The following is a 25203-nucleotide window of genomic DNA, read 5'->3' as shown; positions in this document are numbered from 1 at the left end:
ATATATGTGTGTGCCTGGGTGTGGGCATATACACATGAGTGCAGTTTCTGGAGGAAGTCAGAGGCATCAGAAATCCCTGGAGCGGTACTTACAGGCCATTGTGTATAACCTGAAGTGCTTCCTAGGAACTAAACTCAGATCCTCTACAAGGACAGGAAGTGATCTTCAACCCTGTTACTATGTTTTTAATGTCAAATCTACTTCTCCATTGAGGACATGTTGGAAAGTGACTCACTTTTGTATAGTAACTTCTCGTACCTACACATTCATTATAATTGCTTATAGAGCCCGGCGTTGGTGGCACCGCCTTTAATCCCAGCACTCGGGAGGCAGAGGCAGGCAGATCTCTATGAGTTCGAGGCCAGCCTGGTCTCCAGAGCGAGTGTCAGGATAGGCTCCAAAGCTACACAGAGAAACCCTGTCTCGAAAAACCAAAAATAAATAAATAAATAAATAAAATAATTGCTTATAGAGTTCTGAAGTATTTACATGGTACATTCTTTTGAATTTTCTACATACATGATATATGTATGTAGAACCTATGAACAAAAGAGCAACTTTACGTCTTCTTCCTCAGCCTACGTAATACCTATGTCCTTGTTACACTGTTAAAATGGAATAGTGAAGGCCATCTAGAGCCACCTGGACAGCTGTGAGCTGCCATGTAGGGTGCTGGGAATTCAACCCAGGTCCTCTAGAGGAGCAGCCAGTGCTTTTTTGTTTTGTTTTGTTCTGTTTTTTGAGACAGGGTTTCTCTGTAACAGCTCTGGATGTCCTGGAACTCACTCTGTAGAGCAGGCTGGTCTTGAACTCACTGAGATCTGCCTGCCTCTGCCTCCCAAGTGCTGGGATGAAAGGTGAGGGCCACCACCGCCTGACAAGGCCAGTGCTTTTAGCCTCTGAGCCATCTCTCCAGCCCCAAGAATGTGCTTTTTTTGGTTTGTTCAGATTTTTACTTATTAGAGGGGACAGTGGTGACTTCCCAGCTCCTGAAATGCAGGCCGGAAGCTATCATCCCTGTTTACACTGAAGGACACCAAGTACATACATGTGTAGTTTTCTGATCAAGGTCCCTCGGCCTAGTGCTAGGCAGGGGTTAGATACAAGCAGTAGAGGAAGGGCAAAGCTCTACTGTTTAAAAGTTTATTATTTTTTAATATTGTGTGTGTGTGTGTGTGTGTGTGTGAGAGAGAGAGAGAGAGAGAGAGAGAGAGAGAGAGAGAGAGAGAGAGCAGGCACCTAGACTCAGAGCCCAGGTGTGTTGGCTCTACCAGAGCTGGAGTTTCAGGCAACAGTGAGCCAAGGTTGTGGGTTCTGAGAACCAAAACTAGGTTCCCTGTGTCATTTAATCTTAGCTCTGTGGCAAGAGGACTTCTGAGCTCATATGATCACAGAATCTCATTTATGAAATGAAAATATTGACATCAGTAACCCATTCCAGCAATGGGATTCTATGATACCACAGAACCCTAAATTTCCTTTTTCTAGATACTAAGATTCTATAGTAATCTTGCTTCAAACACCAGTGATGTGAAGCTGGGCCTTGTGTCCTTGTGTACTCAAAAACATTTTTAGTGGCTGGGCATTGTGGTGCACGCCTTTAGTCCCAGTACTCAGGAGGCAGAGGCAGAGGCAGGCGGATCTCTGTGAGTTCAAGGTCAGCCTGGTCTACAGAGTGCCAGGCAGGACAGGCTCCAAAGTTACAGAGAAACCCTGTTTTGAAAAATCAAAAAGAAAAATGTTTTTAGTGTGTGTGTGTGTGTGTGTGTGTGTGTGTATATGTATGTGTATGTATGTATGTATGTATGTATGTATGTATGTATGTGTGTAAAAGTGCACCATCACTCCCAAGCACATACCCACACAATGACAAATACACAATTAAAAAAAAAAATCACATTCTAGCACTCAGAAGACAGAGGCAGGCCAGTCTTTGTGAATTTGAGGTCAACTTGGTTTAGAGTTCTGGGTCAGTCAGGTGTACACAGTACAACTCTGTCTTAACAACAGCAACAACAAAACTAACAACAATAATAATGACAATAACAGTAATAATTAATATAGAATGGCTATAAAGTTTGAGGAGAGGGACCTCTACATTTGCATTCAGTGTTATGAGAATGTGACACTCTTCAGCTACTGCTGTAACCAAAGCTCAGATGGTGTGTTCCCCAGGATTACAGTCCAGGAAAGGAACATTTAGTGTTGACTGAAGCTGTCTAAGCAACTCCCAAACCCACTGGAAAGAAATTGCAGGGTTATCATCGGATGAGTACTTTACCATCTGGGCCAACATCCAGACAGTGGAGACAAAGGCTGGGCACTCACCATTTCTCCTCTTCTACTTGCACTCCCACGGACTGGAACTTACTGGGCGCCTTATTCTCCCCCGTCTTCTCTGGCTCTTCAGCATCGTCCACCTGAAGAAATGATCAAGCAAACAGAGTTGAGCCTTTTCCATTGCCTCACTTGAGAGGCAAATGTGTGTTCGTCTTAGGCATCTGTGGTTACGATGGGAATGCTCTGTGGCTTATAATCGCTTTGATTCAGATTTGCACATTTGATATCAGCAATTGCTACATTATTAGCATGCTCTCTGAGTCTGCTAATATTTTCTAAAAACGTGTGTGTGTGTGTGTGTGCGTGTGTGTGTGTGTGCGTGCGTGCGTGCGCGTGCATGTTCCTGGGGAGGCCAGAAGAGGTCTGCAGATCCCCTGAAAACTGGAGTTACAGGCAGTTGTGAGCCACTAAGTTGGTGTTGGAACTGAACCCTGACCCTCAGCAAAAGCAACAAATGCTCTTAACCACTGAGCCATCTCTCTAGCCCCCAACTCTACTGATTTTAATAAAACGCAATTTTCCTTCCATAGCTGACAAATGTCTATGATTCCTCCACAGACTTACAAGCAAAGTCATTCATTGGTCTCCACAGGAATTGGTTCTATGATCACCATAGACATCCCGATTCAAGAAGGCTCTACCTATGACTGCACCATTCCTCCCTGTATGCTGCCATATCTAGAGCATCCCTACTTAACACTGTTGACACGATATGCAGAGTTGCGCACTACACAGAATAATGAAGGAATTATCCATACAGGTTCACTCTTCTAAAGATCTGTTCTTATTTATGTGTGTCTGTGTGTGCACATGTCATGTGTGTGCGGCTACCTCGTGGAAGCCAGAGGATGGTGTTGAATCTGCTGGGGCTTGTGTTAGAGGCAGCGGTGAGCCATTCCTCCACTGTGAGTGCTGGGAAGCAAACTCAGGTCTTCTGGAAGATGAGCAAGTTCTCTTCACTACTGAGGCATCTCCCCTACCCCAGGGGCAGGTTGATTGAGTCTGTGTATACCCAACCCATGGATATGTATGTAATGTCTTCTGAGTACTCCATTGGAAGAGAGTGTCACAAACAAATGTGTTTTGAAAGTTCTAAATTAGCAGTGAAGACACAAAAGAGGGAGTGGAGATGTATCTCAGTTGGCAGATTGCTTGCCTAGTGTCCTGGTAGTCCTGGGTTGGATCCTTACCACCAAGTAAACTAAGGCGTGGTAGCTTACATCTCTAGTCCCAGCCCTTGAGAAGTGGAGGGAGGAGGACCTGAAGTTTAAGTTTCTGTGGCAAGTTGGAGGGCAACTAACGTTACCTGACACCCTATCACACCCCACATGGAATACATAGTAAATGTAAAAAGGTGGGCTGCTGGGTGGTGGGCGGTAGTGCCTGCCTTTAATCCCAGCTCTCAGGAGGCACAAGCAGGTGGATCTCTGAGTTTAAGGCCAGCCTAGTCTACAAAGCAAGCTCAGGGAACCTCTGTCCTGAAAAACAAACAAACAAAAACAAATAAATAAGGAAAGGTGGGCTAATGAGATGGCTCAACAGGTAAAATCACATGCTACCAAGCCTGAGAACTGTGATTCAATCCCTAGGAGCCACATGGTGGAAAGAGAGAACCAGTTTGTCCTCTGACTTCCACAAGCAAGCCATGCCATAAGTAAGTGCCCCCATCAACACACTAAATAACTAAGCAAAAGTAGTAAAAGAAAAAAAATAAAGCAAAACATAGAGTATTGTAAGATATATGCTAATAACAGGGCCACATAGGAATAAGTAAAACATATCTGCTAGAAGATTCACAAAATAGCATTATATACAAATATTGAGTGTATTGATTTTCCTCCAAAAGAGAACTGATTGGTTTTTGATCACAACTTGTTGAGGAGTCTTGTCATCACACACACACACACACACACACACACACACATATGTATATTTTGGGGGGCTAGAGAGATGGCTCCGAGGCTAGGAGCACTTACTACTCTTGCAGGGGATCCATGTTCAGTTCCCAGCACATGGTGGCTCACAACTGCCTCTGCCTCCAGTTCCAAGGGATCCAGTGTCATCTTTTTTTTACCTCTGCAAGCTCCTGGGTACATGTGGTGCACAGACATGCGCTCAGGCACGGTCACATACAGATGTACGTAACATAAGTAAATAAAAGCTAAACAATGTTCTGAGTATCGGATGATGTATTAGCTATTGAAAATAACATACAAAGAAAAAGGAAAGAGAATGGACTAAACATTGAGGAAACAGAAGCAAGCTATCATTCCGTGGCACTAATTTGGTGCCAGATAGAAAGGCAGATATTTTAATCACCATGGTGAAGCCTGTGTAACATAAGCTTTCCCACTGTAACCATGGTGATGTACACGGTTGAGTGGCACTGAACACACTCACGTTGCTGTGCAGCCACCACCAACAGCATCCCAAACAGAGACCTGTGTCCACTGAACAATAACCCCCACAGGAATCTAGATTGTGTGTGTGTCTTGGGGTATGGGTGAGGTGGGGTACCAGCCACGGTGTTCCCATGGGGTTCAGAGGACAGCTCTCAGGAGTTGGTTCTCAACTTCTACCATGGACTCTGGGACTCACGCTCAGATGATCAGGCTTGTACAGCAAGAGCCTTTGCCCTCTGAGCCATCTTACCGGCCTGGAATTTAGAGTTTTTAAAAATCCTCATTCTTGGATGAGCAAGGTGGCTTGTTGGGAAAAGGCACACTGCCAAGACTGTCAAGTTGAATTAGACCCTGGGCCCACATAATGGAAGGAGAGAACTCACTCCTGTAAGTTCTTCTCTGGCCTCTGTGTGTATGCTGTGGCAGTGACCCCCCCACACACACACCTCTTCTACACTCACGGTACATAAGTAGAAATCTTCACTGGTTCCTAGTGCTGGTGATGTATGCCTGTAATCTCATCATTTGATAGGACAGGCCGGAGGGTCACATCCCTTAGTGATGGAGGGAAAAATTAGCTTCCAGTGGGAACCAGGAGATGTGGGCAGGGGGCTGGCTTGGGCTCTTTCTTACTCCTATGCTGTCTTGTACCCCCAAGCTTCAGTGTAGTCTCTTTGGGAGACCCGACCACCTGTGCAATGCAGGCTAGAGGAAGACATCTGACTCCCCTCTATGAGGGGAGGATTAATTGTCCTTCAAAGGTGAACTTTGCAGAATGGACTGTGAAGATACAACAGTAGAGTGGAAATGTGCCTGCACCTGGCTTTCAGATGTGCCAAGAGTAGGTTCAGTGTGTCTGTGACTCATGGCCTGCCTTCTAGAGAAATGACTGTCCAACAGGCACCTGCAGAAGGTGCCACAGACATGAATGTGTCTTAGGGTCACCCAGAAGGATGGGCTGGAAAGATGGTTCAGTGGGTAACAGACCTACTGCTACGCCACATAGCTTGAGTTTGATGTCCAGGACCCACATGGTAGAAGAGAATCAAATTCTGAAAGCTGACCTCTGACCTCCATATGTGTGCACATGCATACACATAATACATTAAAAAAAAAAAAACAAAGCAAGATCAGATGGTGTTATTTTAGAAAAGTTACAACACAGTAAAATATTTCCTCTGTGGAACATGGGTTGGGAAAAGGGAAAGAGAGCAAAGGACTGGGAAGCCTCCGAGACGCATGATTAAATAGGCAACAGTGACCCCGAGACTGATCGCATTCCTTCCTTGTGATGCTGGGTGAGTTGCTGCTTTCCACAAAGCAGTTGCTTTGCCCTTGGACGCCTGCATCTGTGAGTGGATCACATGTTGTTCTCATAAGGCACTTCAACAGGATCAGGCATCAGGCAACCTGAGATGACTGCAGCCACACTTGGACGTGTACCCCTTCACTAATTTTGGTATCGTGTGTGTGTGTGTGTGTGTGTGTGTGTGTGTGTGTGTGTGTGTGTGAATGTGCATGAGTGTGTGTGAATGTGCATGAGTGTGTGTGAATGTGCATGAGTGTGTGTGCATGTGTGTAAGTATGTGTGAATGTATTATGTGAGTGTGTGTGTGCATGTGAGAATGTGTGTATAATATGTGAGTGTGTATGAGTGTGTGCATGTGTGTAAGTATTGTGTATGTATTATGTGAGTGTGTGTGCATGTGAGAATGTGTGTATAATATGTGAGTGTGTATGAGTGTGTGCATGTGTGTAAGTATTGTGTATGTATTATGTGAGTGTGTGTGCATGTGAGAATGTGTATATAATATGTGTGTATGAGTGTGTGCATGTGTGTAAGTATTGTGTATGTACTATGTGAGTGTGTGCATGTGAGAATGTGTGTATAATATGTGAGTGTGTATGAGTGTGTGCATGTGTGTAAGTATTGTGTATGTATTATGTGAGTGTGTGTGCATGTGAGAATGTGTGTATAATATGTGAGTGTGTATGAGTGTGTGCATGTGTGTAAGTATTGTGTATGTATTATGTGAGTGTGTGTGCATGTGAGAATGTGTGTATAATATGTGAGTGTGTATGAGTGTGTGCATGTGTGTAAGTATTGTGTATGTATTATGTGAGTGTGTGTGCATGTGAGAATGTGTGTATAATATGTGAGTGTGTATGAGTGTGTGCATGTGTGTAAGTATTGTGTATGTATTATGTGAGTGTGTGTGCATGTGAGAATGTGTGTATAATATGTGTGTATGAGTGTGTGCATGTGTGTAAGTATTGTGTATGTACTATGTGAGTGTGTGTGCATGTGAGAATGTGTGTATAATATGTGAGTGTGTATGAGTGTGTGCATGTGTGTAAGTATTGTGTATGTACTATGTGAGTGTGTGTGCATGTGAGAATGTGTGTATAATATGTGAGTGTGTATGAGTGTGTGCATGTGTGTAAGTATTGTGTATGTATTATGTGAGTGTGTGTGCATGTGAGAATGTGTGTATAATATGTGAGTGTGTATGAGTGTGTGCATGTGTGTAAGTATTGTGTATGTACTATGTGAGTGTGTGTGCATGTGAGTATGTGTGTGTGAGAGGGAGCGAGGGGGAGGGAGGGGGAGGGAGGGAATGTCTGTGAGTATGGACAGGCATGTACCACAGCACTTTAGCACTGTACCGGGAAGACGCGATGCAGGCGCTGGGTCTCTTCTCCCACCAGTGGTTTCTGTAGACTGAAGGCTTGGCACTTGGCTACCTTGCCTCACACTCTTTTGAAAAGAAGACACCAAGGAAACAATGCCTTCTAGACACATCAGGATTAACATACATGTGAACTCACTGTGGCAGCGTGCACAGGGCCTGCATGGCTCTGGGCCAGATGGGGTCCCGGTGCTGAGAGGGGAAATGGTGGGAGCCCCCACCCCCACCCAGAAGCTACTTCAATAGACAGCTGCTCACAAAGGGAAAATCCATTTTCTCCTATGGAGTCTCCCTGGGCCCACAAACCACACTTAAGGGCAGTCCCCATGCCCGGCACAAAACTAACTCAGTGGTGGTTTTGTCCTTAATGCTTTGTCAAGGATTTCTTTTTTTTAAACCTTACAGGTCTTTGTTTTCTGATTTTGTGTTTTGTATGGGAGATCAACCATGCTTAGAATATAGTCTGTGGGAAAAAACAAAAAATAAAACAAAACAAAACAAAAACTACTTTCAATTTAAAAAAATTATTTTTATTATCTATGTATGAGTGTTTGCTTGCCTGTATGTGTGTGCAGTATGTGAGTGACTGGTGCCTGAGGAGGTCAGAGAGACCACAGGATCCCCATGAGCTGGAATTACACAGCTATCAAATCCAGATCCTCTGCAAAAACAGCAAGTGTGCTTAGCCATGGACGTGTCTCTCCAGCTCCTGAACTCTATTTGAGGATCAAAATGTACTTGAGACTAAAGGTACTTGAAGTTAGCATACAAAGTAATGGCAGCTATAATTCTGCTTTTTTATTTTTTGGTATTTTGGTTGGTTGGTTTGTTTTAAGAAAGGGATACACAGCCTAAACTTGCAATGTTCCTTTGTTTGTTTCTGAGACAGAATCTTACTATGTAACCAAAGCTGGCTTTGAACTCACAGAGCTTCACCTGCCTCTGCCTCCTAGTGCCAACACTAAAGGTCTTTACCACCACACTGGCTCAGTCTGCATCCCTGTTGCCTCAGCTTCCTGAGAACTTAGATCACAGGCATGTACCACCCTCCCAGCTACACCTTTCTGCTTAGCAGATAAGAGGTATAGAGAGAACATCTTCATGATTTGATCACATTTAACAAACTAAAAAAATTCACTAATAATTTGAAATTCTTGTCCTACACATAGCTATCTCACTTCCAATGGCAAAATGGTGATCTGGAAAGCAAAAACAAAAACAAAAAAACAAACACACACAGGAAAAGAAAAAAAAAAAAACAGGAAGAGGCATAGTTCTTAGTAGTTGAGTTGTACTTGAAGGGTACAGGGAGCTGTTACCTGTATCCCAATAGATAGGCATCGGTTTTTCTTAAAGTCTTTCTTCCTGTCCTCGGTGGTAACAGTGGCTATGGTGGTGGTGGTGGTGACAGCAGCAGAATTATTGCCCATGTGTTGACTTGCTGGGCCGTGGATCTGGGCATTTGCGGCCTCGATGGCAGCTGTCAGAGCCTTCATACTGTCCAGACTTTCTGTGGAGTTGCTGAGGCCAGACTGGCTGATCATGTCTCCGCGCTGGCCTTGTCCGTCCATGTAGGCATCCTGCGCGGACTCTGTGCTACTCTGGGCTGTGATAGAAATGAAAGGTTTCGTGGTAGTTCTGGGTGGGACTGGAGGTGGAGTCTTCTTATATGTTGTAATGCAAGATGACACTGGAAGACAGTGAAAACAGAGACACTGTGATTCCTGCCTGGACTTTAGCTTCTGATATTGTCAGCCACAGCCATTGGAAATCAGGGCACTCGAAACACTCTCAGACACTGGACATGAAAATGAGTTCATGAGCAGAGTAAGTGAGGTCTTTGCTGGGGTGGAGGTGGGGGGGGTCATAGAGGTACTGCCTGTGGGGTAACCCACCATCGTAAGTGAGAGGGAAAGACTGGAAAACACCCACCTCTGAATTGGAGGTTTCTAAATGGAAGTTATAAGTTAACATGAACTAGATATGATTGATTGGTCAACCGTGGAACTCTCAGGTAGCAAGGGAGAAAGTGAGAGGAAGCTCAGGAGGGACAGTACCTACAGCTAATGCCAAACAGAGCAGCAGCCCATTAGAGATGGTTTTGGTGGTTGTAATTAGCACTGAGGAGGAAATGAGAGGTTGTGAGTGTGTGCAAGCTGAGCCTGGTAAGTGTGACAAGCTTGGGCCACATCAGCCATCGTAGACTGAGTTCCTCCCTGACTCTCTTTCCCTCCCTTTTCATCTGTGTTTTCTGTCTGTTTTTCTACCTATCTCCTTTCCCTGCCCCTCCCACCCCTGTTTTCTCTTTTGGATAGGTACTTACTATATAAACTTTTGTTCAGAAACTTTGCTGGGCACACTACTCACTAAGGGAACCTCCCCACTCCCAACACAGAATATATACTTGTTTATAAATCGACTCTGAGCCTCTCTTGGTCTCCATAATGCCACTCCTTGAAGTACCAACTCAAGCCTTCCTTTAGGGAGACTTCATCAAGTCAAGGGTGAACGTGTTCACCCTAGGCTGCTGTTTGCCTAGGTCCTCTCTGAGGCAGCTCCCAGCCTCCTCTCCAAACATCTGGCCACAGTTTTCAGCACCCTGGAGAACTGTGGCTGCCTCTCAGCTCCCATTTGTGGAGCGTGACTCAGAAAAAGGGAGATAAAAAAACTGATTTCCAAGTAGGACCTCCTACCAGTAAAGAGCAAGCCCTGTGCCTTGTTCTGAACTCAGTTCCCACCCCTCCTCCATTCTCCTTCCACACCTTCCCCATGTATACACACGGCTGGTACCTCTGTGGTTACAGAAAACCCACACAACTCCAACTTGTCGTCTTGGATTATCTCACCTAATAGAATATTTACTTCTGCATTGCCCATGCTTCCCTAGGCTAATAATAATAATGATGATAATAATATAATAATAAAATCCTATGCTGAATCATAAACAAGAGGGCCCTGTCTCTGCTGCCCTGTGATTGGAGTAATTTCCTTCACCATAAAGAATTACAGCGATGTTGTATACATTGTCATGTTACAATATCACACGCTCAGGAAGAGGACACCAGTGCATACCATGTTGGTCAGATGATCAGCAAACACTACACAGAATCTTCCACACACGCTTACTGCCAGGATCTCCTCAGGATGTGAACAGTGAGTGATAAGCAATTCAGCTCAACCCTCTCTCTCCTGAGAAATCAATCTACTAGTAGAAGATCCCAGTGGAAGAAGTCCCTTGTGCCTTCCAGGTCAAAGCAAGAGTCTACCTAGACTTGGGTTCAAGCCACAGTCTCACAGTTGAGTCTCCCACTAAGTCACGTGACCCTGACAAGTTGTCTCACTCTACCTGTGTCATGTACTTCTAAGCACTGTGATGCTGCCTCCTGCATCCCAGAAAGAGGTAAGGGTGGGTGGTAGCTGTGCTTGTGGTACAGACATCCATCTGAAGACTCAGAGGGGTTGGAGAAGGGCGAAGGCCATATACTCCCACCTGAACCTGATGACATCCGATCATGACATGACCTCTAGGGCAAGTTTTTTACAATGTGAACTCATTATTTCACTCAAAATCTATACTTAGGACGTTCAGGCTCAATCATTTTCCAAAGAAACTAAATGCTGCTTCCCAGGACACAGTGTCTGCTCTTCTAGGTTATTTATTTACCACTTGCTCTGAACTCTTCTGCCCTTTCCTTGTTATGCTGATCATCAAGCTGTCTGTCTGTCTATGTGGGTTTGACTCCAGAAACCAATGAAGCATTCTCTAAGTAATAACAGCAACGGCAAAACCCGGATTGGTACAGAAGAAAAATCATTTGATTTTCTAGAATACACAGAAAAAAAGTCCTGCCATGGGTACCTCCCAATATTTCCAACACAATGGCTGGCTTTGCCTCCTGCAAGGCCCATGCACTTCCCAGGCCAGCTGCAATTTTCTGAGTGTCAGATTGGACAGGGCCAATACTGGGGACATGCTGCCACAGCTGTTAAAATCAAATCAGAATTTGAGATTGTCCTACTTTAATAAAGTGGGTCAGGAGCATTGCTAGGGCTTGCTGGACTCCTGCCTACCTCCATGTTCAGGGAGAGACCCTGTCTCAAAGGAATAAAGTGGAGAGTTATGGAACAGGCCAGCCAGTGTCGCCTCTGGCCTCTGTGTGTATGTATGGGTACTTTGTACCTGTAGACACATTTGTGAATACAATACACACAGAGATACAGAAAGACAGATAGACAGATGATTGGTAGACACATAGATGATAGATAGGTCATAGATAGACCACAGATAGATGGATGATAGATAGGTAGATAGATGGTAGATAGGTCACAGATACACCATAGATAGGTGATAGATATATCAATGATAGGTAGCTCATAGATGATAGATAGATCATAGGTAGCTCATAGATGATAGAGAGATCATAGATAGATCATAGATAGACCATAGATAGATCATAGAGAGGAGAGAGTCAAAAAGTCAAATCAAGACTTTACAAATAACAGATTCCTATCATTTCAGTCAAACTTTTAAGTTTTTTTCTTCCACAGCATCTCATGTGGATACAATAGCCTTGGATTTGTTTTACAGTTGGCCTTGAACTCTCTCTCTTTTTTAAGATTTTATTTATTTATTATGTATATAACATTCTGCTTCCATGTATATCTGCACACTAGAAGAGGACACCAGATCTCATTACAGATGGTTGTGAGCCACCATGTGGTTGCTGGGAATTGCAGTCGGAAGAGCAGTCGGTGCTCTGAACCTCTGAGCCATCTCTCCAGCCCCTGGCCTTGAACTCTTAATCCTTCTCCCCCAATGCTTTGGAAGTACAGGTGTGGACTGTGGCTCAAGGCCATCTATATTCTAAATGAAAAGCAGTGTCAGTATGACAAGCCTCAGGCAGGGCCGGGCCAGAAGGCTTTCTGGAAGAAAATGTAGACTCCTCCCCTTCTGACCATCCTCTGTGAGCTCCCAAGCGCAGATGGCAGGTGGCCACTGGGCACACAAGCAAGCAGGGGCAGGGACACTCACTGAATTGCTCTCTTTATCCCCCCATTAAAGTTTATTTTAAATTATGTGTAGAAGGCTGCCCTGGTAAGTGTAGGTGCCTGCAGAGGCCTGAGGCACTGGATGCCCTGGAGCTGGTGTTACAGGTGGTTGTGTCTTCAGATCATGGGTGCTGGGAACCAAATTCAGGTCCTTTGTAACAGCACTGGTGTTCTTAGCCACTGGGCCGTCTCTTCAGCTACCCCAGGCCCCCACTATTGTTCTCTTAATAAGGCTTTGTTGTTGTTTTGAGGCAGGATTTCTCTGTGTAGCCCTGGATGACCCGGAAATCTCTGTAGACCTGTAGTTTTTACTGGTTAAGCCAATGGGTCATGTAACCAGCAAGCCGTATGCTTAGCAGTTGTTGGTTACTGTGATTGCAAAGGTTCTTCCTGATGTTGAGCCTGGCCTATGTGGAGAGAATGAATGTCTAAAGAGACACCTGTGCTCCTCTCTTTGGCTATAGAGTATCCAGAGTATTGCAAGGAAGGCCCAGGAGATAGTAGGCTTTCCCCAGAAATCTCTCTATGGGAGAGGAGGTAACTGAAACCCTTGGGTAACCGGAGGAGGAACTTGTCTCTCTGCCAAGGATTGACTAGTTAGCTGAGTTTGCAGGGGAGGCCTGGAGCCATAGCAGTAGTGGGTTGAGCGCCATTCCTTCTGGAACTGCATACCTCTTGCTTTTTAGTTAACCCTACACTCATGTCATGACCCCAAAGGGCAGACTGGGGGAAGTCGCTGGACCTCTTTGTCTCTCTCCCCTATGTGGCCACATTGAATGAGTCTCCATTTTCTGCTTTCACTATTGATTGGTCTATTGAGGATGGTTGGCAAAACCTGCTTCTTGGGGCACAGGCTGTGACACCTGAGTGCAGTAACAATATAAAAGCAAGCCCATCAGGGCCTACAAATAAAAACATAAGGGATGGGTCTGGTGAGAGGGCTGTATGCCTAAGAGCACTCATTCTTGCACAGGACCAGGGTTCAGTTCCCAGTACCGATGTGGTAGCTAACAACCATACTAGAGGACCCAACCCCTTTTCTGGTTTGTGGGCACTATAGACATGTGATGTACAGACACATATGGGCAGACACCCATCACATAATGAACAAAACAAAAAAAGTCACCACCTATCTACGTAGGTACACTTGGTATTTCAAATGAGGTAGGTGATGGTATATATTCTCAGCATTAGCAAGGTAGAGGTAGGAAGATCATAGCCCATAATGAAAAACAAAGCAAACTCCCTCCCTCCCCCGAAAATCAGTTATACAGTAGTCAAATAACCTTTTTATATGCAAACACATCATCCCACGGGACTTTATTGGTGGTGTTTTTGTGGTGCTAGATCTCTGAACCCATGGCCACAAGCTTGCTAACCAAGTGTATCGAAGTTGTTATTAAGCAAGCCCCGACTTGTTCAGCCTGAAGCCACATAGTAGGAGAGAACCAGGTCCTGCAAAGCTGTTTTCTGATCTTCACATGAACACAAGATCATGCATGTGGGTGCTAACCAAATTAATGAAAGACATTAAAAAGCCAAAACTAACATTGGTTCCTGCTGCCAACCCTTACAACCTGATTTGGTTTCAGGACCCACATAGTAGAAGGTGAGAACTGACTCCCCAAAGTTGTTCTGTCTTCCACATGCATACAATGGCATGCATATGCCACAGACATATACACACACATACAAAACAAATAAATGCATGCAATTTTAATTAAAAACACAACAACAACAAGCCAGGCTTGGTGGTTAATCCCACCACTAAAAAGGCAGGCTGATCTCTGTGAGTTTGAGACCTTCTACACAGTGAATTTCAGGCTAGCCAAGGCTACAAAATGAGACCCTACCTTGAGAAAACAAATAATAAATAAATAAATAAATAAATAAAAAGTAACAGCCCCCCCCCAAAAATATGTAGTCATGAGTTATTCATACATGGGACATATGGACTTTATCAATAGTGATGGGTCAGTTCCTGGGAGTGTACAGGGGCAGATCAGTCAACTTTCTCTCTTTTTTAAGATTTATTTTATGTGCATGATTCTTGTCTTCATGTATGTCAGTACACCATACACGTGCCTGCTGTCTGTGGAGATTGACAGAGTGCATGGGATTCCCTGGCGCTGGAGTTAGGATGGTTGCAAGCCATCACATGGGTGCTGGGAATTGAACCCATGTCCTCTGTAAGTCTCCTGAACCCCTGACCCATCTCTCCAGCCCCAGATCAGTCAATTGTCGGGGGTGGAAAGAAACAGAACATTGTATCAACATTTGATAGATGGATGAACTTGGTAAAATGTCCCAAATGTAGCTTTCTGAGTAGGCAAAATGTAAAGTGGTTTGAGAAGTAGAGTCCTTTTGAAGGCGATGAGAACTAGACACAGGAGGGAGGAAGGCACCAGCTGCACTGTTTGGTCACAAGGCTGAGAAAAGCATCCTGGCATGGAGGAGGACTCAAGTATTAAGAGAGATGTTTGCCGCCACTGTTCCTAGTCAGGGGACCATGGATCTTAGAGGTTATGTGGTTTGCAGTGATGTGTTCAGGGATGCAGGAAACCATCTGGTGCCAGACAAATCCTAGTCCTTCACTGGGAAAAGTACAAACCTAAGATACAGCAAAGAAACTGAGATGAAGAGGGAATGGAGATTTTCCTAATCACAGGCAGCAACACTGGACACTGCTAAGAACTTGAATGCCTGAGGAGGAGCCCAGTATCTCCTCTCCATTTGACTCAAGGAAATACTAACACTCAGAGAATGGCTGTCCTTCTGTTACCCAGTGGTTAAAAGGAAGAACACTCTGAGGTCAACATCCTATTATTTGTTTTCCTCCCTCTCTCCCTCCTTCCTTTTTTTTTTTTCTTTTGTTTTCCTTCGAGTCAGGGTCTCACTATGTAGCTGTCCTGGAACTTGCTACACAGACCAAGCTGGCCTCAAAATCACAGAGATCCACTTGTCTCAGCCTCCCTAGTACTGGGATTAATGGTGTATGCAACCACACCCCAAAATATTTTATGTATATGGATATTTTGTCTTCATGTATATCTACATACCAGAAGAGGGCATAGGGTCCCATGGGACTACAGTTATAGAAGGTTGTGAACCCCCATGTGGGTTCAGGGAATTGAACTCAGGAATTCTGTAAGAACAGACAGTACTCTTAATTGCTGAACCATCTCTCCGGCCCTGCCTTTTCTTTTCTTCCATCCTTCCTTATTTATTTATTTATTTATTTATTTATTTATTTATTTATTTATTTTAAAGACAGAGTCTCCTCAGCCAAGCAATGGTGGAACATGCCTTTATTTATTTATCTTTATTTTATGTGCACTGGTGTTTTGTCATGGGTGATGGGTCTCCTGGAACTGTTACAGACAGTTGTAAGCTGCCTTGTGGGTGCTGGGAATTGAACCCGGGTTCTGATGGCTCTTAGATGAGCCATCTCTCTAGCTCCCTGGCACACACTTTTAATCCCAGCACTTGGGAGGCAGAGGCAGGCAGATCTCTGAGTTTGAGGCCAGCCTGGTCTACAGAGCTGGTTCCGGGATAGTCAGAGCAACACAGAGCAGCCCTGTCTCAAAACAAAACAAAAACAGAGTCTCATCATGATGCCTAGACTGGTCTGGAACACTTAATCTGCTTCAGCCTCCAAAGTAACCAGGGCTATAGCCACACCAAGCAGAACTAAGTCAAGCCTCTCTTGGAACCATTTCAAACTTATTCACCCACTCAGCCTATAAGGAGGTCCTGTAAGGTGCTTTGTGGGGAGGAATCTCTCCCAGCATTGGGATATGTTAGAGAAGGTGTTTTGTGGAGGTGTCCTGGAGATAAATAAATATGTTTTAAGATAGGCAGTGGTGGCACATGCCTTTAATCCCAGCACTCAGGAGGCAGAGGCAGGAGGATCTCTTGAGTTCAGGGCCAGCCTGTTCTACAGAGCAAGTTCCAGGACACGCAGGGCTGTGTAGAGACCCTGTTTTCTCAAAAAGGCCTGCCTTCATTCCTAAAACTACCAACATAAAGAAATAACTAATAAAAAAGGAGAGAGAATAAAATACCCAAGTGTATATATATAAATTCTAAAAAGTTACCAAACCTTACAGAAACTCTACCCAACAGAGTCCACACGGAAAAGTTACTGTTTGAAAAATATTTACAGCTTCCCCCTTTCCAGGCCACCCAGAGAGATAGGGTGGCTTGTGGTGAGAGGCAGGGACCAGGAAGGCTAACTGGCCTGCCAACCCACCTCTGGGAGGCACAGCGCCCTACACAGTAGTCTCTCGGTTAGTTCTGGCTCCAGGGAAGTGACTTCCACTCCAGGCATCCTCCACGGAAAACACTTTTCCCTGTCACTGAAGGAAGAAAAGCGAGCGGCTGTTGTGAGTGCCGGGGGGGTGGGGTGGGGTGGGGAGGGGCGGGCAATAACTCTTTGCAGTCATCCACACCCTTGCCAGTTGGTGGTTACCAGGATCCCAGACACTTCTTAATGCCAGACAAATGCCCCAAGCCTCGGCATGTCTGGCTTGAAGATCTATTCAACTGATAGTCCCCGCCTTTCCTAGGGAGAGCCCCATACTACCCCGCTAATCAAACAAAACATTGTTCTCAGAAGGCAGGAAGAAGGGAAAGGCTTGTCTCTGGGCCACGACGTTTGGGGGTTTATTTAATGCACAACACACACACACACACACACACACACACACACACACACACCCTCCCAACTAAAAGGTTGCTACAAAACACACACACACACACAAACACTCACTCACACACACACACACACACACACACACACACACACAAACACTCACTCACACACACACACACACACACACCCCTAAAAGGTTGCTACAAAACTTGGGCTTCCTGAGACGCGGTTGTTTTTGCACAGAGCGTGCACTGTATAAAAATTCCAGGAGGGGGAGGAATCAGAAAGTTGAGAGCCATTAAAAGAGAGAGAAGAAAAAGAAAGAAAGAGAAAGCCCCAGGCACTTGATGCCTGGAAATGATGTAAGACGCAGCCACTCCTCAGTTAGAACCCAACAGCGGCGGGCGCTCAGATCCACCGCAGCTGCTCTCCAAATGTCAACGCCCGCGCCCGGGCAAAGCTTGAAACCCATCCGGGCTGAAGGAGGCCCCTTCTCATCCACATTTTCCCCGGCCACGCTTAGCAACCTGGCAACAGGTAACGTGGCAACCTTTGGCTTCTAAAGCGGCGAGCGGGATAATTTCAGGGAACCAATGGGCTGTTTTCGAGCCAGCTGCACCTCTCCCTCCCGCCCCCGCACCCGGCCTCCTCCCTCCCAATCCAAAGTCTGGGAAAACAAAAGTGTGCTGAGAGCTACCTGCTCTTGGGCGCCCCCCGGTGGCCAAGACCGAAACTGCGGGCACGTGCTCGGAGCTCCGCGGCGATGCCTGCTGGTGCTAAGTGGCGTTGTGGAGGAGTGGGCAGCTGGCCCTGCGGACTTGTTTCCCGTAAAGGGCTGGAATCTACCCAGAATGTCTTCATCTTCGTTGTTGTTTTCGAGACCGGGTTTCTCTGTGTGGCATTTGCTGGCCTGGAGCTCATTGTGTAGCCCAGGCTGGCCTGGAACTCAGCCTTTGCCTCCTGAGTGCTGGGATAAAAGGGGTGAACCGCCACGGCCAGAGCCAGAACCTCTTCATTTTTATCTAAGCACATTAGCAATTTCCCCACCTATATGCTGAGTAAAACCTCTGCACTCGGACCTAGAATCAATGAAGGCAAACACAGGGCATCCCGGAGTGCCAGGCGTGCATGGGCCTGCATGGCAGGTAGCACAGGCGTGGCATTCCTTCCTCCTGAGGCAGATGGAGGAGGATCAGGGTTCAAGACCTAGTCAGACTCTTGTCTTGAAAAAGCATCAACGAAATGGGATTCCTGCTGTGGTGACTCCCATTTCCCCGTTTGTCTTAAGATGTATTCTGTATGCAGACACCTTTTGGGCCTACAGCTTTTTTTTTTTTTTTTCCCCCTCCCTAATCAGCCCTGCTGGGTTCCTATCTGCATGGATTACTGAAGATTTCCACACTGCCAGACCAACTTCCCAGACAGCAGCCTCCAAGCCCCAGCTACACCCAGGAAAACGCCAGCGGCAGTGTTTTTAGGCTGTCTGATTCTCTCAGATACTGCCTCACCCCTTCCTCTGTTGGACAGGAATGGAAGCCCATAGTTGTGGGCTGCTGTTAGCCCAAGGACCCGGTATTCCTCGGTTCTGCATCTGGAAACCGTACCCGGAAACGGAGAGGTTCAGATCAAAGTAATTGTTCTTTTTCAGAAACTTCCATTAATTAACTAAATTAGAGGACACTGAAGGATGCTGGGGGTGGAGGTGTCTCTGCAGAAGGTTCAGGTCCGGGGGTTATGGTCTGAGCCCTGTAATAGACTTTTAGTGAGGTTTGACAATCAATTAAATAATACTAGGAGCTGAAAGTTACCATATGTGAAAACAGCTCATGCCTGAAACCATAGACATTTGGGTAGTATTTGCCCAGACCATTTAAGGTCAAAGATGAAAGCTTGGTTGTCTCAATAAGCATGGTTTGGCCCCTGGCTAATGTGAATGGCAGGCAGCCTTTCTAGAGCCAGGACACCTGTGTTGAAATCAGGACATTTCAGTCTTCAAGATTACTCATTTTCAAGGCGGGAGTGTTGTTCCCAGTTGGGAATTTGATCTGGACTTCACACTCCATTTTCCCAGCTTTGCTAACAGGTGCTGTTGAGTCATCCGTGCACACAGAATGACTACCCTGGCCGTTTCATCAGTGGATTTCACTTCCATTTGTTCTGTGACTTTTTATGGAGTGATTTTACCATTGACTCAGATCACTTCCTCTTAGACTTAGGGGATTGTTTTTTTTTTTTTTTTTTCCCTTCTTCTTCAGCATTTGTAATCATGTGTGTGTTTTTCAAAATATGTCCCAGACTGGCTCGAAGGTCTTCCTGAGTTGAATGGACTGTTTACAGAAAGGGAAGATTCAGGGCTCAAGGTCAGGGTTAGAGAATTATATAAGGTTTCCTGTTTGGGCAGCTGGTCTACTAACCCCTCAGTTAGGGCAGACTGAGTTTTGATGAAAGACAGCATGCCAGCTGGGTGTGGTGGCATACACCTGTAACTCTGCACTTGGGAGCAGCAGAAGTCCAAAGTCATGCCATCCATAGTCATGGAGAAAAATTCAGAACTCCTAGGAGACTGGTGTGGAAATGATGCCAAGAACAAGGGGAGTGATGTCTTTGACACTCTCATCGGCCAGCTAGCTTTCATTTCTCTCCAGATGTGGATTCTCAACCATTTGGCTGATGCTATATGTCTATTAACATTTTTTTTTCCTAGCCAGACTGAGAGAAGGACATCCATTCACTGAGGAGGTATGAAGTACACAGACAGGCATTCTTGTCCGTCTCATCCACAGATGACACTGCAGTTCCTAGAACAGGTGTGTCACAGTCATGCCATGGTAAATATTTGTTCCATGAAGGGATGAATGAGAATGGGAACACACTTCCTGGAGAGAAAGGAAATGGGACTATGACAGCAAAGCCATTCTGTGTGGCCTTGGGTCTCACGGTCCAGCTTCCCCTCTTCCCCCCTGTAGCCACACCTGTGGTTCCACTCGCCCTGAATGGAAAGTATCTGGAAGTGAAGTGCAAACGGAGCCTGCACCCCACATGCACAGCCTTTTATCTGCTGTTCTCTATGCAAAGTATAACAACGATGGGGTTGTCCTTCTGTATGTGTGTTTCTCTCATTTGTTGATAATAAAACACTGTGGCCAATGAAGCAGAAAGATGGGCGGGACTAGGGCGAGGAGAATTCTGGGAAAGTTAGGCAGAGAGGGCCTGTTAGAAAAGTCCCCATGTAAGCCACCAAAGGAGTAACAGGGCCAAACCCTAATCTGATACTTAGGTTAATAGAAATGGGTTAATAATTAAGACAGCTAGACAATAAGAAGCCCTAGTCCTCAGCCAACAGTTTCATAATTAATATAAGTCTTTGTGTGTTTATTTAGGGCCAAATGGCTTAGGGAAACTCCGAAACATAACAACTTGTAGCATGGGTTCTAAAGGTCTTAATGATAGAAATCCAGAGTCAGATATAGGGGGAAATGTTGAAAGATCAGAGAGATAAAGCAGCAAACCACAGCCACATTTACCTTGCTAACTTCCCAGACAAAAAGAGACTGAGTTCCTATCTCCTCCCGCCTTATCACTTCCTCTCTCACCCAGCCTTCTCACTTCCTGTCTGTCTGCACAGACCTCCAGACCTCTATGGTTACCTAGTGGCTAGCTCCACCCCCTGATCTTCAGGCCAGTTTTACTGTTATAGTACAAACAAGATATCACCACAACAACTATTTGCTTGGTGTATATCCACACAATCCTAGCATGCAAGAGACTAAGGCAGGGGGATTGTAAATGGAAAGCTAGCCTGGGCTACAAGTTGAATACTTGTCTCAAAACTAACATCTAGGGCTGGAGAAATGGTTCAACGGTTAAGAGCACTGGCTGCTCTTCCAGAGGTCCTGAGTTCAATTCCCAGCAACCACATGGTGGCTCACAGCCATCCATTATGAGATTCTGGTGTGCAGATATACATGGAAGCAGAATGTTGTATACATAATAAAATAAAAATAAAATCTTAAAAAACAAAAAACTAACATCTAGCCAGGCAGGTTTGCACATACTTTTAAGCCCAGTACTCCAGAGGCAAAGGCAGGGAGATCTCTGTGACTTTGCAGCTTTTCTGGTCTACACAGAAAGTTCTAGGCCACCAAGAGTTACAAAGTTGCCGGGGCAGTAGTGGTGCATGCCTTTAGTCCCAGCACTTGGGAGGCAGAGGCAGGTGGACCTCTGTGAGTTCGAGACCAGCCTGGTCTACAACAGCTAGTTCCAGGACAGCTTCCAAAGCCACAGAGAAACCCTGTCTTGAAAAAAACATAAAGAGTTACAAAGTTGACCCTGTCTTAATATATATATATATTAATATATATATATATTAACATGGATGTATATACACACATATATAGTCTATATCATCAGTAGAGTGCTTAGCTGGCATGGGGGAAGGCCCTGAGTTTGATCTCTAGGTCTTCCAAAATAAAAAACCAATATTTACAAAGCATTTGTATTAGCAGTTAGAAGTAATCTTAGAGTACGCTGTATACAGGTTATATGCAGACACTATACAGGAGACTACAGCAGCTGAATATCCCTATAAACATGCAGGGTAAGAGGGTATTCCAGAATCAACCCTCCAAGAGGATACCAAATCTGTTGTCACCGGTGCTCACTTCTGTTGGCATTAGTGAGTACTGGCTAAGTTCAACTATGAATAGCCAACTTTCTCCACGGAACTAGTCTGTCAAACCCCAGTGCCATGAAGTTGAGGTGACTGCTCAGCGTAGAGCATGAACCTTGAATGTCTGAGGGCTAGAGTTCCACTGCCAGCATCCTCAAAATGAAGAATGTAGTTTCCACTCTCACCTGTGGTTAACTGGCCTAACATCCTCATTTGTCACACTCAGGTTGGGACTGGAGGCTGAGTGGCCCAGAATCCCCTATCCCTGTCAATGCATTTCTTCCCCTTAGTTCTTTACACTCATCAGTGTTGGGCTTTTGTTTCTTGTAGGCTTGGCTGTCCTAGAACTCACTATGTAGTCAAAGCTGATCTTGAACTCCTGACCCTCCTCCAGTCTCAACTTTTCAAGTGTTGGGATGACAGACGTGCCATTGTGTCTGCCTTACCTTCCAAGAACCTTTGTTGTTTTGTCTTATTTGAAAGTCTTTCTTCTTATTTATTTATCTATTTGGTAAGGTCTCATGCAGTTCAGGCTGGCTGGGGACTTGAGGATAGCCTTGAACTTCTAATCCTCCTGCCTTCGCCTCCTAAGGGGTGGGGTTGTAGGCATGGACCACTAAACCTTTCTCACGCAGGAATGGGGACTGAAGCCACTACTTTGTGAATACTGTCTAGCACTCTACCAATTTAGCTGCATCTTCAGTCCAGTTTGAAATTTTTTTAAAAATTTTTTTAGGTTAGCATCATGGTTTGGGTTTTATCATGGCATCTTTCCAAGAACCCTTCTCTACCTCATCTTAAGAAACAACTTGGGGTCTTAAATACTACAACAAACTTGGGTAGAACTCACAAATGGCTGCCTGCATTCGCTCACCCTATGGCAAAGGCCATAAGATGAAAAGGGTTCCTGTATTGGAGGAGGGTGCCAAGCTCATGGTATTTGTCTGTGTTGATTCAGGAAGTGAGGGGCCTGTTTTCAATTCAGAATGCATCATATCTATAGAAGCCCTGGCCTGCTAAGTCCTAACTTACTGGGGTGAGGCTTTACTTGGAGCCCTTTAAGGTCCCTCTGCTTAGGTACGGAGAGCAGCCTGGAGAATGTATGGGAAGGCCTCAGATCCTGGAAAATGATTTGTGCTTTGGTGAAGAAAGGAAACCTGTCTCCCCTTCCTATGGGCTTCTGTGGGGTCTGGAAGGCAGGGGGGATGGGGGCGTGGGAGGTGCCAGCAGCCCCAGGTGATGTAGGTAAGTGTCTAATTATTCATCTCCTTTCTTCCTTTCAAAGGGAAAAGTTTCCTCCCTGTTAAAACGAATTGGCCTCTGTGGTCCAGATAAAGGATGCCTGTTCCTCAGGCATACTCAGATGGCAAGATCAGCCCCGAGAATGGCAGATTCTCTTTAACTGCTTGTGTCACTGACAGCCGAGGACACAAGTGTAATAAACTGTCCAGTTGTCTGTCCCTCAGAGGTCTTTCCCACTATAGGACTATCCTTCAAAGGCTTCACTAACACTGCCCACCTAGGGTACAGCGGCAGAGCACACACCTAGTATGTGCAGGCATGTATTTCTAGCATGGGGGGGAAAGGACAGAAGGCACTGCTGAATGTTTTGTCATCTGCCAAGTTTCATTTGAAATCCTTTTGAAGTTAAGATTAAACCTGGTGTCAAGTTACTCCAACCTCTATTCTCATTCACTGAGTGTTAATGAACCCAAGGCCATAGCTGGTCTCATTAAATCCCCAAAACAACTCTGCAGAGGAGGGAATAGTTTATAGATAAAAAGGAGGCCAAGAGAGAGGTTGCTTTGCCCCAGCTCTCCCAGGATAGAGCTGGCTGGGAAATTGTTCTCCCCACTGAAGCCTACTTATTTTTCAAAGACATGCCACTGTATCTGCTGGTCATGGTGGGTGAACACTTGTAATCCCCTCACAGGAGAGGTAGAGGCAGAAGGCTCAGAGGTTCAAGGCTAGCTTCAACTACACTGTGAGTTCAAGGCTAGCCTGGGGTACATGAGACGTTATCTCAAAAAAAAAAAAATAGTGACAAAAAGATTCTCCTTTTGAATCTTTGGGAGGACAGTGCTGCCAGGAGCTCATGTTAAAAACTGAGCCAGTAATCCCTGGATGCATGGCTTTGGGGGACTGCAGACAGCTGATATAGTGACCCCGATACTTGATGGTGGCTGTGAAACTCTTGGATGTGGGTCATGCTGTTTATTAGCTGTTCCAAGGTCAGGTTTGACTGACTGCTTTCAGAAATGTGGATGGGGGTGTCAGGGACTGTCCTGCAGCGCCGCCATTATCTGTACTGAATTACCCATAGAAGTTTGTGTGCAAGATTTTATATTCTAGTGTCGTTTTGTTTATTTTGAGACAGTGTTTCTGAAAGGTTCAGGCATTATGCTGGCCTGCCCCTGTTACCTGGTGGAGCAGGCAGTACCCTGGTCAGCCCAGGGTTCCATGGGAAATAAGTCTGCACGCAGGTGTAGAGGACCCCTTTAAAAGACAGATCCCTGCCCATTTACGCTCTCTCTAAATTCTCTACTCTTCTCCTCTCCTCTGCTTCTGCTTCTCTTCTCTCTCTCACTCTATGATGACTGGCCATGGTGGTCAGCCATTAACCATGTTTCTCTTCTCCTTTAGTCTCCCTACTCTGCGGGGCCTGTAATAAACTGGTTAATATGTCTAATAGTCTCTTAGTCTTACTCATCCACCTCTTTTCTTCATTATTTCTAATTTAAACAAAAAATTAACAGTCTCACTGAAGGAACCAGCTTCCCTTTTGGCAGCCATAACAGCCGAACATGTGCTTCTATGACCTTGTCCTAGTCACTAGAAAGTCAGATGCCTGCCTTGTGACAAGGAACCAATCAGAAGTTAGCTGGTGGCGCTATGCTTTACGACCCTGGGTGTGCTTTACGGACTAGCGCACAGCAATGACGTAGAGAGCATAGCAACCACCCTGGGAGGGCCTATGGGCCATAACAACCAGTTGACCAATCAGCACAGGGCAAGCCCTCCAATCCTGGAAGCATACCAATCGTGAGCCTGTGCATACCCCTAGACACTCCCCTTACGCTGCCCTATAAAGATCCGTACGCAGCAGCTTCAAACCGTCTTTGCTAGCCATCCGCCATGGTGGGTGGGTCAAAGACCCGAGCCAACATGGGGTTAGCTCGTTAAGTTACAAGAAAGCCTTGTGCAGTTTGCAGCAAGCTCTCGAATCCGCCTGGTGATTGGGGTGACCGAGAAGGTGGCCTGGGACCCCGGATACTTGAGTTTTCGGGGGTCTAACATCACCATGTTATTTGTAGCCCTGGCTGGCCTAGAACTCTGTAGACCAGGCTAGTCTGGGCAGTGGTGGTGCACACCTTTGATTCTAGCACTTAGGAGATAGTG

At 45.5% G+C, this 25203-nt stretch overlaps 2 protein-coding genes across 40 annotated transcripts in view; one reads left to right on the top strand and one right to left on the bottom strand.

Moving 5' to 3' along the window:
• Nucleotides 1-25203, bottom strand: part of LOC100774912 (disks large-associated protein 1) — a 766677-nt gene that overhangs the window by 45301 nt on the left and 696173 nt on the right. The window contains exons 9-10 of the mRNA XM_027397813.2: nucleotides 8752-9122; nucleotides 2329-2420 (exon numbers count right to left, since the gene is read on the bottom strand). Of these exons, the coding sequence (XP_027253614.1) occupies nucleotides 2329-2420; nucleotides 8752-9122 (463 nt within the window). The remainder of the gene's footprint in view (nucleotides 1-2328; nucleotides 2421-8751; nucleotides 9123-25203) is intronic.
• LOC103161380 overlaps nucleotides 16669-25203 on the top strand; it is a 67834-nt gene continuing 59299 nt past the window's right edge. For 12 of the 39 annotated variants that reach the window (XR_004768784.1, XR_004768805.1, XR_004768804.1 and 9 more), the window contains exons 1-3: nucleotides 16671-16866; nucleotides 18493-18765; nucleotides 19840-19942. Coding sequence is in view for 2 of the 39 variants with exons in the window: in XM_035441175.1 (XP_035297066.1) it covers nucleotides 17483-17672; nucleotides 18663-18765; nucleotides 19844-19880 (330 nt within the window). In the remaining 37 variants the exon portion in view is untranslated. Of the gene's footprint in view, nucleotides 16867-16908; nucleotides 17673-18492; nucleotides 18766-19839; nucleotides 20395-25203 lie in introns of those variants that run through there. The other 27 variants (XR_004768792.1, XR_004768822.1, XR_004768821.1 and 24 more) reach the window with 17 other exon arrangements.

The sequence above is a fragment of the Cricetulus griseus genome, chromosome 2 (genome assembly GCF_003668045.3).
Source record: "Cricetulus griseus strain 17A/GY chromosome 2, alternate assembly CriGri-PICRH-1.0, whole genome shotgun sequence".
Lineage (NCBI taxonomy): Eukaryota > Metazoa > Chordata > Mammalia > Rodentia > Cricetidae > Cricetulus > Cricetulus griseus.
The sequence above is the reverse complement of the archived record's forward strand: the minus strand, read 5'-3'. Positions and strand labels throughout refer to the sequence as shown.